This window comes from Myotis daubentonii, chromosome 11 (genome assembly GCF_963259705.1).
Source record: "Myotis daubentonii chromosome 11, mMyoDau2.1, whole genome shotgun sequence".
In the NCBI taxonomy this organism is placed as follows: domain Eukaryota; kingdom Metazoa; phylum Chordata; class Mammalia; order Chiroptera; family Vespertilionidae; genus Myotis; species Myotis daubentonii.
In genome coordinates, this window is record NC_081850.1 from 33,250,467 (window position 1) to 33,263,613 (window position 13,147).

At 47.1% G+C, this 13,147-nt stretch overlaps 1 protein-coding gene across 2 annotated transcripts in view; it reads right to left on the reverse strand.

Annotated features, from left to right (window-relative positions):
* The window catches only part of RCL1 (RNA terminal phosphate cyclase like 1), a 61,514-nt gene extending 52,807 nt beyond the window's left edge, over nucleotides 1-8,707 (reverse strand). Inside the window, exon 1 of one of the 2 annotated variants that reach the window (XR_009447602.1) lies at nucleotides 8,388-8,707. Coding sequence is in view for 1 of the 2 variants with exons in the window: in XM_059656759.1 (XP_059512742.1) it covers nucleotides 8,388-8,523 (136 nt within the window). In the remaining variant the exon portion in view is untranslated. The remainder of the gene's footprint in view (nucleotides 1-8,387) is intronic. The other variant, XM_059656759.1, reaches the window with a different exon arrangement.
* Nucleotides 8,708-13,147: the final 4,440 nt, after the last annotated feature.

Genomic DNA, 13,147 nt, shown 5'->3' on the forward strand with positions numbered 1-13,147 from the left:
ATGAGTGTGGCTATAAAAGGGCAACATGAGGAATCCTTTTGGTGATGGAAATGTGAAATATCTTCACTCTTATCAATGTCAATATCCTGGTTATAATATTGTTACTATAGTCTTTCCAGATGTTACCACTGGGGGAAATGGGATAAAGTGCAGACAGCTCTCTCTGTATTATTTATGATAACTGCGTGACAATGTGCAGTTATCTGAAAACAAAAAGTTTAATTAAAAAAATAAAAAGATGGTGCATAGTTCCATCTAGAATAGCATTCTACCAGCTTCCAAGCAACAGCAGATCTGAACAAAGACTATTAGGATTCTTGGCATTTGTCTTTAAAAGATTAGCATCTTGCCCTAACTGGTTTAGCTCAGTGGATAGAGCATCAGCCTGTGGACTGAAGGGTCCCAGGTTCAATTCCAGTCAAGGGCATGTACCTTGGTTGCGGGCACATCCCCAGTAGGGGGTGTACAGGAGGCAGCTGATCAATGTTTCTCTCTTATCGATGTTTCTAACTATCCCTTTCCCTTCCTCTCTGTAAAAAAATCAATAAAATATATTTTTAAAAAAGATTAGCATCTTGTTTAAGGCAATTAATAATCATCACAAGGAGCAAACTTTCACAATCAATAGAGGCACAGAGGGCAGGTTCCCAAGTAACAGGGCAATATTCAATCTACACTTATCTAGATTAGGACTACATTAGGACTAGTGGCCTGGTGCATGAAATTCGTGCACAGGGGAGGGGGGTGTTCCTCAGCTCGGCCTGCATCCTCTCCAATCTGGGACCCTCTCGAAAAATGTCCTACTGCCGGTTTACAGGGATGGGGCCTAAACCGGCAGTTGGACATCCCTCTCGCAATCCGGGACTACTGGCTCCTAACCGATCACCTGCCTGCCTGCCTGATTGCCCCTAACCACGCTGCCTGCCAGCCTGCTCACCCCCACGTTCCTTCCCACTGGCCTGCTCACCCCCAACTGCCCCCCCCGCTGTCCTGATCACCTCCAACTGATGCCCACTGATGGTCTGCTTGCCCCCAACTGGCCCCCCTGCTGGTCTGCTTACCCCCAACAGCCCCGGCCCCACCAGCCTGATCACCCACAACTGCCCTCCCCTCTTGGCCTCTAACCGCCTCTACCTCAGCCCCGCCACCATGGTTTTGTCCAGAAAAATGTCCAGGTCTCCTGGAAGGTCTCCCAGTCTAATTAGCATATTACCCTTTTATTAGTATAGATACAGGCCTGGTGCACTGGTCGGGGCCGGCTGGTTTGCCCTGAAGGGTGTCCCGGATCAGGGTGGGGTTCCCTTGGGGCATGGGGTGGCCTGGGCAAGGGGCCTGTGGTGGTTTGCAGGCCAGCCACGCCCCCATGGGGTGAGGTTCCTCGCTGAGGGAGGGAGTGGCCAGCCTGGGTGAGGGGCTGATGGCTGTTTTCAAGCTGGCCACACCCTCTCCAGGGTGGGGGTCCATGCTGGGGTGCCTGGCCAGCCTGGGTGAGGGGCTGATGGCTGTTTGTAGGCTGGCCAAGCCCCCCAGCAGGGACCCTCACCCCCTGAGGGTGTGGCCAGCCTGGGTGAGGGGCTGATGGCTGTTTGCCAGCTGGCCACACCCCCTTCATGGTGGAGGTCCCTGCTGGGGTGCCTGGCCAGCCTGGGTGAGGGGCAGAAGGTTGTTTGCAGGCTGGCCACAGCCCAGGCAACCCAGGCTCCCAGACCCTCCTTAAGCAGAGGCCACAGCGCCTGGAAGCAGGTATCTGGGATTTATTTATCTTCTATAATTGAAACTTTATAGCCTTGAGCGGAGCCCACAGCTGGCCAGGGCAGGTGGGAAGCTTGGCTTCCTCCATCGCCAGGGGCAACCCAAGCTTGTTCACTCCAGCTCCGTGGCTGCCACCATCTTGGGTGGGTTTATTTGCATACTCACTCCCAATTGGCTTGTGGGCGTGGCTTGTGAGTGTAACAGAGGTACGGTCAATTTGTATGTTTCTCTTTTATTAAATAAGATAGTCATCGGCCTTCCCCAAACCCACTTATCTATCAACAACTCTGAGTCCCAGACCATACTGGTACATCCTTGTAATACAAGAAATACATTTGGTCTGTGTCCTGGTTCCTAGCATTAGACCTCCTAAAATCCTTGCAAGTTCCAAAGTGATAGAGTGTCTTTTAAAAGTTATTCATAAGGAGCCCCTTTGAAAGCACTACAGTTTATGCTGATGAGGACTTAGCCTCAGAATGGAGCTTGGGGCTGGTTACCAGAAAGACCAAATGATTAGAAGGCTGCAGGTGAAAAAAATGAAGGTTGGAACTTTCAGGCCTAGGTGGGAATGGGAGTGGGGGCAGAGAGCGTGTCAAACACAGAGATTAAGTCCTATAAAAATTCTCAAACAAGGAGAACTTGTAGATTAGGGAAGGAATCCAAGTTCTTGGAAGGTGACAGACCCTACTTCAGGACCCTTCCAACTTGAAGTAGTTACATATAACTCTTCATCTGGCTGTTTATCAGTATCCCTTTTAATATCCTTTATAATAAACTGGCAAGTGTAAGTAATGTTTCCCTGAGCTTTGTGAGTCATTCTAACAGGTTATCAGACTCAAGGTGAGGATTGCGGAAACCCCCAATTTACAGCTGGTTGGTCAGAAGTGCAGGTGACCGAGATTTGCGATCAGGACTTGTACTGGCATCTGAAGTAGGGGCAGTCTTGTGGGACTGAGTTCTTACCTTTTGGGATCTGATTCTTATCCCCATAACAGATAGCTTAAGAGTTAAGTTTGTGAACACCCAGCTGGTGTCAGCTGAGAACTAGAGAATTACTTGATGATTGGGGGGGGGGGGGGGGGGGGGAGGGGGAATGGACCACTTATCCGGTGTCAAAAGTATGGAGAGTAGAAGAGAAAAACAGTTTTCCCTTACAATTCTCCTCTTAGAAAATCCAATTTATAAACAGCCAGATTGATCCAAAAACAATGCATCAGTTTAATCAAAAAATGTTTTACCTCTCAAAGAATCTCTATGTAGCAAGTTTAATCAGAATATTTTAAAGGATTCTTTTGATTAAAACTCTATTTACCCCTCCTTTTTCAGAATCTCATCTGGTTAAGCCAAGTGCAACACTCCTATGGACCCAAAACTCTAATTTCCCAGGGGAAGACAGTGATGCTTGGTCACATGACCTGCTCAGGAACTTGGGTGGTAGCAGTCCTGAGTCCTAACTACTAAACCAGTGCTCTTGCCAAGTCCATCATTTCTGTTTCCACTTTAAACAGCTATCATTCTGGTAAAATTTTTTTTCCATTTAGACCTCACCTTACCAAGAAAATGTTAACTAAACTGAACCCTGCAAGACAAAGCCTGTGAGAAATCCAGAGACGGAGGCATTTTGGACAGCTGCTTTACAACATGAGCAACAGCCATGTCCATCATGCAGCTGGATGTGAGAACAGGCCCTCCAGGCTAGAGGTAGATGAACTCTCTTTCCTGGGGAGTCTGTCACTCAGGGATGTTCAACTTCACCAGCTATCACACTTAACCATCTTGGCTTTTTTTTTTTACTTTTAGTAAAAGAGCAATAAAAAAAAATATATGTATTTCCTCCTCAATGATAGGAAGCGTCTAATGAGACAACATAATTGTTCATACTCCTCAAGAGTGAAGCAAAAATTACATGTGGTTATATAATAAAAACCATTCCAAGATCATCTTTTTTTTTGGGGGGGGGGGGGGGTTCTAATTCTTCTCATTATTTATAATCCCTTTGCTTGGAAGAGGGCAGTTTTATTTAAAAGATTAGTTGATCTGTCAGAAGTCACAGAGTTTGAGCTGTTTCATCCCCTTCTGAATCCTTGTACAGTTTTCTGGGGACCACATATTGCTTTCCCAAACCTTAGGGACTGGAGAAAAGAAAAGGCTGAATAATTAAGTCCAGACGGTCAGGGTTTTTCAACATCAGCACTATTGATATTCTGGACAGAAAAATTCTTTGTGTGGAGAGCTGTCTGATGCCTTTTAGGATGTCTCGCAGCATCCCTGGGCTCTACCCACTACATGCCAGGAGCAGCCTCCCAGTTGTGACAACAAAAAAATGTCTCCAGCCCTAGCAGGTTTGGCTCAATGGATAGAGTGTCGGCCTGCAGAATGAAGGGTCCCGGGTTCAATTCCAGTCAAGGGCACATGCCTGGGTTGTGGGCTTGATCTCCAGTAGGGGGCGTGCAAGAGGTAGCCAATCAATGATTCTCTCTCATCATTGATGCTTCTATCTCTCTCTCTCTCCCTCTCTCTTCCTCTCTGAATTCAATTTTTTTTTTAATTGTCTCCTGGGGTGCAAAACTGCTCCTGGTAAAGACCCATTACATTACACATGGCATAACACACAAATATCTGGAAGCCATCGCAAAAAAGAAAGCCCTTACACCGAAAAGAGAAAATAAAGAGAAGTCATAATTCTCTTTAAATATATGAAAAGTTTTCATATAGATGGGGGAACAGATTTCAGATCCCAGAGAGCAGAACTATTCCCAGTGGGTAGAAGTATATATGATAAAACCAGCTAACACTTACTCTTCCTAAATGCCAGGCACTGTTCAGTGCACTTTGAAGTGTTATTTCATTTAACCTTCACAATGACTCTATGAAGTTGGTAGTACCAGCCCCACTTTATAGATGAAAAAACAGAATCAGAAATGTTAAAGAATTTGCTCAAGGTCCAAGAGCTAAAAGCAAATGCAGAACCAGGACTCAAACTGAGGTCTAATTCTGAGCCCAAGCTCTTAACCACCAAACTACTACATCTATGACAAATTAAAGATTCTACCTCAACAGAATACATTTTTTAAAAAGAACTCTTTGACTTAAAAGTTGTTTCTTTCACCTACAATGACCATCTCAATCCTATCTGCCCAGATCAGAAGCAGATCCAGAAAGCCTTCCTTCATAACCTCCAGAGAAGTCTCGCTCTAATACCAATGAGCCCCTTTACAACATTCAGCTCTTCCTACTTCAAGTTACTCCAGCTACTCTGTCAAGCTCTTCCTTAGAAAACTCCTGGAGAGTGGGGAAGCCAGCTCCTCACATTTACACCCCCACAAAGCCTTGCACATACTGGGTTCAATAAACCTTTTCTGAATGACTGCACCATCCCCACCCTCCAAAGCCCACACCAGCAGGAATGTTGAAGCAAGCACTTTTGAGAGATGTAATTCTGCACGTAAGCTGCAAGCAGAAGATTTTACTGGAAATGCTCTGTGTTTTTTCCAACCCTCAGAATCTGAGTTCAGGAAAAGTCAGAAAGGGAAAGGTGACCGGTAACACAGCCCATTGGCTGCATCTTCACAAGGACTTGCTTGACTATCACCAGATAACATGTATCAGGGGCTATATGCATCTATGTATATGTGTATGTGCACATACACTTACATGAGTATATATACATATATCCATGCATATCTATGAATGCATGTACAGGCATCCCTTGGCAACCGTGGAGGACTGGTTCCAGGACCCTGCAGATATAAGACTCTGTAAATGATCAAGTCCCTTATATAAAATGCTGCGGTACCAGCCCCACTTTATAGATGAAAAAAACAGAATCAGGCTACAACAGGGTATGCCTACACATCATTTCATTTGCATGGATTCAGCATAGTGCTTGGTGAGTGGCAAATTCAAGTTTTGCTTTTTGAAACTTCCTGGGATTTTTTTTTTTCTGAGTATTTTCGACCCACAGTTGTTTGAATCTGCAGATGTGAAAACCATGGATACGAAAGGACGACTGTACTAGTATATACCTATATCTCAGTTACCTCTATAAGAAAGTAAACAATGTCTGTACAATTTTTGAGACCCTGAAGCCAGCACAAGGAGGTCTAAATTAGGGGCCTCTTTCTTCCCCTAGTATATTAATAAGGTAAGGCAAGTAATGCTATACATAGTATTCCTCAAAAAATACCAGCACATTTGCTAACTAGTGCTACCTCTCCCAGGGATCAGAACTGGCATCTTCTCAGGAAAATGCCAAGTGGCCAAGCCCTGCTCGTGTGTGTGGCAGTGAAGAGATGCTCACAAACAGTGGGGAGGGAGGCAGGAAAGCATCCTTTGGAACACTGAAACATTAGTTTGGAGGCCACCTGTCAAGACACAAACACCAGCCCTAGCCGGTTTGGCTCAGTGGATAGAGCGTCAGCCTGCTGACCCAAGGGTCGGGGGTTCAATTCCTGTGAAGGGCATGTACCTTGGTTGCAAGCTCACCCTGGCTCGGCCCCTGGCTTGGGCATGTGCAGGAGGCAACCAATCAATGTGTTTCTCTCACATCAATATTTCTGTCTTTCACTCTCTTCCACGCTCTCTGAAAATCAATGGAAAAATATTACCGGGAGCTATGGTGAGTGCAAGCGCAGGAGGATGTCTGGGGATTCAATTCACTCACTACCCTGCAGGGGCTTAAAACCTGCGATGCTTCCACCGCCAGGCCGCCAGGCCGGGAGGAACTTGGAGTCTGGTAGCTACATAGTCTGGCCCTCCCAGCACTGAGTCTGTACAGCTGCTAAAGGCTTTAGGGTCCCAACTTTAATATATTTTAAAAATAAAATTAGAAAAAGAAAGAAAAATATCCTTGGGTGAGGATTTTAAAAGAAAAACAGAGAGACAGACACTAAAATTTTATCTATGGGCACTAGATTGCCATGAGAAATCCCAATCTCCGGGATAAAGTACTTCTATTATTCCTTTAAAAAAAAGAAAAACAAAGCAAGCCCGGCCGGTGTGGCTCAGCAGTTGAGCATCGACCCAGGAACCAAGAGGTTGCCAGTTCCATTACTGGTTAGGGTACATGCTGGGGTTTTGGACTCGAACCCCAGAAGACAGCCAATCGATGACTTCCTCCCTCATCGATGTTCCTATCTCTATCCCTTTCCCTTCCACTCTCTAAAAAAGAAAAAAGCTATGCCCAGTATTCACAGACGTAAAAGCCTATCTTCTTTCCATATCCAGCTAGTGGGGTGAGTTCTCTAGGCTAATTTGGGAGGCACACGGGAGAGCGGGCTGGGAATACCACAGAGTAGAGCAATCAAGCAATTGTTCTGCCTAAGGGCCAGACTCAAAATAAGGGCAGAGATGTGGAGGGGAAGAGCATCTGACATAAATCAGGCTAGCAGTCTCTCCTTAACGTCTTCAGTTACAGCAAGAGCAAGAATCATGTACCAAGATAAGCCTTTCCCACTGTCACCAGGTTCCTCTCCACGGTATGGAGGTCTTCTGGTTCTTTCTTTCCTAACCTTGTATCTCCATCAATGACATGGCATTTTCCCTTGACCGTCCAACCAATCACCATTCAAGAGAGGCACAAATGTAACTGTCCAGAACAGACAGCCAGATGATGAAACTGGCTGGCCACCTGGTACAGAAGCCAGTGCAAAAAAAAAAAAAAATTAAATACATCAACACGACCCAGAAAGCTTCCAAGGCCAACCACAAACCGTCTCCTTCCATCTGCAGACAAGGGTTGGTTGTGTTTTTGTTCTTTTCCCTTTCTTTCTTCAACGGAGTCTCCCAATTTGGGATAAGCACAGGGGAGCTTTTTAAAAAAATGCATGCGTCTTACTCCAGGGGACCAGTTGAAAATCGGAGCCATTTAATCTATGTGTGTCTAAACGGGGCCTACTTTTAATCTATCTACTTTTGTCGGGCAAAAAAAGGGGAGCTTGGAAGCCTGTAGTTTAGCGCTTGTCACCAACACTTTACTCAAGTCAAGGCAATTAGGCCCCTGACTGTTAAAAATTTATCTCAAAGCTCCTGTCCTGCGCACATCAATCACCGTCACCACCGTGGAAAGCAAACAGCATTTTCAAAGATTCTTTAATCCACGGACAGGGGAAGGTGTGAGGGCAGGCGAGAAATCATGGCGACAGGGACAGCCGCTGTCCAAGGGGGCAGCTGCCACTGAGACCCGTTTTGGGACAGAGCACGGAACCAACCGGTGGTGCTCTTCGCTCCAAATCCCCCTCCATCTTGACATCTGCCCAGTCACCACATTTCGGTCCAACAAACTGTTTTTCTCCTTTGAGACGTGTATGGAGAGAGCAAGAGGGACTGAAGACAAGCGAGGGAGCGAACCCTGGGATTTGCTGCAACACGTAATGCTGGAAAACGTGTACCTGTTTACAACCAGCGCCCCGGAGACGCGGAGCGCGGCGCACGGCGGAGCTCACCCCTCCGAGCTCACCCCTCGGGCCCGACCCCGCCTCCCCACCGCCTCGGGTGCGTTCGTGACTGGGGGCGACCCGCCCTCCCCAAAGCGCCCGCGGGACCCTGAGGCTCCCCGCGCGCCGGCCCCCAGAACATCAGCGCGGTCTCCCCGGGACCCCCCGCACGCACCCTCCGCGCTGCCAGTCCCCATTTACCTCGGAGGCCCGGGTTGTCGTCTCTGGCCCGGATCTTTCGGATTTTGACCGGGCGCCCGCTCAGAGTCGACAGAACCAGACGCTGGCGCAAGAAGTTGCAGCCCGCGTAGCTGAGGGAGTGCGCCTGAGTCGCCATGTGCGCGCTCTGCGCCAGGCGTGGGCGCCCGGGGTGCGGCTACTTCGGACAGGCGCGGGGTCGCACCCCCGGCGGCGGCGACAGCGGCAGTGGCGACCGGGGTTCCCTCCCGCGAACCCGCAGCCCCCCACGTGTCCACGTGGTTTGGAACAGGAAGACGGAGAAACCAGACACCGGGTCAGAGGGGAGCGGGGCGGAGCCGGCGCCCGCCTCCCCGCCTCCCCGCCGGGCTGAGGGCGGCCCCGTCCCGGGCCACGTCGCTATTGGCCCGCGTACGGTCAGGGCGGTGCTCGCGCCTCGTCGCCATTGGCCCGCTCTGGAGCTGGGCGGAGCCCGGGCCGCGTCGCCATTGGCCCGCGCTAGAGTTAGGCGGTGCCCGAGCCCCGGCAACAGAGCGGAGAGGAGCGCGGGGTGGGGGCTTCTGGACGCTCAGGCTGGGGAGCTCGGCCCCCCCACAGCCTGCGCGGGGTCTCTCTCCCAGAGTAGGAGCAAGGAGAGGGGGCGGCGGGGGTTCCGGGCCTACCGCATGCCGCTACGTAGCCTGACTACTTACTGGGATGTGGACGGCATTCTCTAACCCGCCTTTTTCTTAATAGAGGAGAAAACAAGATTGGCGCGCGCACCCTGCTGCAACACCGTTCTGAGCGCGCTGCTGGCATGTCCCCTCGCTCCCCGCTGTAACCCTGAGTACTGACTGCCCTTCCCACGGGGAAAGACTCGAGGAGCATTGCAAAACTGGCAGTGGCAGCATGCACTGGGACTCCAGCCTTCGGACAGCAGGCTATTGCTTATTTTTTGTGTGAGGCACCAAGCTTGCCCCTTTCACATTGGTCTCTTCCCTTATATTCACAGCGCCAAGTCAGATCCTCCCAACTCACACACCTCAAAATGCATTGTTGTAATAACTTCACACACAAACACACACCCACACTCTGCTTTTCCCTCTTTCCTGGCCTCCCCTAATCCTGCACACCAAAATCGTACCAAAACCTTCAAAGATGTGTGGACCCTAGTCGGTTTGGCCTGGGGACTGAAGGGTCCCGTTTTCCATTCTGGTCAAGGGTACATGCCTGGGTTGTGGGCTCGATCCCCAGTAGGGGGCGTGCAGGAGGCAGCCAATCAATGATTCTCATCATTGATATTCCTATCTCTCCCTCTCCCTTCCTCTCTGAAATCAATTTTTAAAATACATATTTTTTTAAAGATGTGTGGTTAACTATCAAATGACCACAAATTTAGGACCCCCAACATAATAATAACGTGTGTTTGCAGTCATTCTTGGACAATGTCACCAGATCATGAGTTCTAGAACACATTGGGGGGGGGGGGGGGGGAGTCTAGAAAGAGTAAGAGCCTGAATAAAGATTAAGGAGGGTAGCTAGCCTTATGTGAATAAATCTCAGTTATGAGGAACCAACCGTATGGTCTGAGCTGGTTAGTAACCGGTTATTAGAGATATAGGTAGAATTTAAGATAATTAGCCCTTAAATCCATTGAGGAAGGGAGGTAATCCATGCCAATGATTGCCGTTTCTCCATACTGCCTTTTAGGAAATTGACAGTGGGGATGTGGGACTGTTGGAAGCTCCAGGGCCCTAGCTGGTTTGGCTCAGTGGATAGGGTGTGGACCAGCGTACTAAATAAAGGGTTGCAGGCTCAATCCATCAGGGCATGCAGGAGGCAACCAATTGAGGTGTCTCTCTCACAGCAACCAATTGATGCATCGATGTTTCTCTCTATCTGTCTCCCTCTCCCTTCTGCTGTCTAAAAATCGATGGGGAAAAAATATTTTCCGGTGAAAATTAACAACCCCTCCCCCCCAAAAAAAGAAAACTCTATGATGGTAGGGGGAGGGGGTCCCCAGGTAGGGTGCTCCAGGGCTCTCTTGAATCCTGCTCTGGGAGAATGCCAAAGCAAGGAGAGGAGCCATCCTACCAGGAGAGGATTTTTTTATATATATCATCTCACCTTTAATAACTCAACCACCTTAAAAAAACAACTAATATCCTCTGTAGCAAAGCCTGTCAGTGCCTCATCCCTTCAGCTCTTACTATTTTCAGTGAAATCTTTAATTTTTTGCTAACAATGCCTATATCCCTTTGTCTGGAGTTTTCCTCACCTGCATGGAACTTCGCAGAACAAATGTACTGAGGAATTAACGCACCCCTCCCCAGGCCTTAACCAATGACTGATGGGAGTTAATGTATAAGGATCCCAGGTCCCTCGATCCTTGGGTGAGACAGCTCTGAAATTCTACAGTGTTTCCCAGGGTCCCCCAGAGGCTTTAGTACTAGTTGCCCACAGGAGTAACTTGCTTAATTAAGTGCCTATTACTGACATACTTCCCTTCACTGTATCTGCCCCAGATAACCTTCTGATAATTCCTGGGATTAACTCCCAAATAAACCACTTTCACTCCAGTTATTGCCCCGAGGTTTTCTTCTGGGCAACCCAAAATAAGTCCTGATTTTTAAAATTTGAGAACCGAGGTTCAGAGAGAATAAATGACCTGCTTAAAGTGACATAGCTAATAAATGGCAGAACCAGAATAGAAAGTCTATTTCCCTCTCTTCTCTCTCTCTCTCTCTCTCTCTCTCTCTCTCTCTCTCTCTCTCTCTTCTCTCTCTTGGGTCATATATCTTTGGAATCCTGAATCTCCAATAAAAAGCCTGCCTACCATGCAGCTGCCATGTCAGAGAGACCACACAAAATGAGACTGCCAACTGTTCCAGCTGACAGCTAGCATGAACCACCAGACATGGGAGTAGCTAGCCTTCCGATGACTCCAGTCCCCAGCCAGCCTCTGACCAACTAGAGCCACCCTAGTTGATGTCCAATGAGCACAGATAAACTGTCCTCACTGAGCCCTGCCCAAATTGCATTTTCCTGAGCTAAATAAATGATTGTTACTGTTTTAAGCTATGGGTTTGGGGGGCAGTTTGTTACACAGTGATAGATAACAGAAACTACATATCCCTGAACTCCTTTCCCTGCATAATTCTGGACTAGCAAGCCACAAGAAACATCTTGCATGAGATTTGGAGGGCAAAAGTGAAGTCACAGCCACATTTTTTATGATGAAAAGTCACTGCAGGGTACTAGGCTCTCTTGTAGCTCACGTATTTATCTGATACTGATCTTATTGGCATGAGGCGGCCCCCAGGCCCATAGCTCCTCTAACCCCTGATCCTACTTTAGCAACTCCATCTGCTGGGCCAGTTATGCATTTATCCCCATGACAAAGAACACCGTCTTCTGCTGGTCACTCACATCACTGAAGTTGGAGGCTTGGAGGCAGTGATAGACATGCAGGTTCTAGCTCACTCTGCTAGCTTTTAGGCTCCATCACCAGGCACAAAGACAACAGCCGCATAGACTATGAAACCAGCCCCCACAATTATTATAAGGTCAAATCCCTGTAATAAACCTCAACTTAGAGGTTCTGCTTCTTCAATTGAAACTTGACTGGTGCAGAATTCATTATTGAAAGCCAACTGCGATTAAGGCTCTATGCTAAAGGCTTTTCTATATATGATCTCATGTGGTCCTCACCCCAACTAGCTCAAGAGTTGTATTATGAATACAAAGGGATTTTTTATGTAATTCTTTCTACTTTTCTTTATTTTTTGAGATTACCCCTGGCACATGTTTTTAATCTGCTCATACTTTTTCATACTAAATGATAAATGGTATATACCTTGCCTTGTAATCACAGATACTTCCATTTTAATGAGGATAAAAGTATACTTGGCTCAGCAATGGGGCTTTGGATTTAGGGGCCAGAGGAGAAATTGATTCTTCCCTGTCCATAGAGAAAGATTCTCAAGGCCCCACCTTTACTGTCTCTTGGAGACCCATTGATTGTGATATTTCATCTGCTTTCCTATAATTGTTAGCCATAAAAATGCTGATAAAATTTGAAGAAGTTTGTGTCCTTGTTTCAGAGCCTTTAGGAGAGGGTCCGGGGGAGGAACTGGAGTCTTGTTTTACAGACAACCATAAACATCTACACTGACTGTGAAAGTGAAAGAGAGGTAGACAATCAGCAGGTGACAGACAATCAGCAGGTGATAAACACTCAGAGCCGAATTTTAAAGGCACCAGCTGCCGACCTTAAAGCCATCATATCATTGTTATGAAAGACTGATTTATAATTATGAAACTTCAAATGTGAATTGAAGCGGAATACACAAATGCAGCATTGTTACAGAAATGCTACATTTCTGGTTTTCTAGCCCTGCCTTAAATTTCCATAGTTTATTAATTGTCTCCATCAAATCACACTCGTCACTCATCAAATCATGTTTCAATATTTGATTTAGGCTATCTGTGTTACCAACCTTTCACTGTTTTAAAATACTTAACCATAAAAAAGAATTTACTGATCCATGTGAAGTCAAGGAGTATCTGAATGTCCATTAACTGATGAATGGGTAAACAAAATGGAGTATATCTGTACAGGGGAATATTGTTCGGCAATAAAGAGAAATGACACAGAGAGACCACACACAGTGAGAGTGCCAGCTTTTCCATGCTGCATCATGAAAAACCCTAAAGACATTGTGCTAAGTGAAAGGAGTCATCCGAAAATATCCACATGTTGTACAATTCTATTTATATGAAGT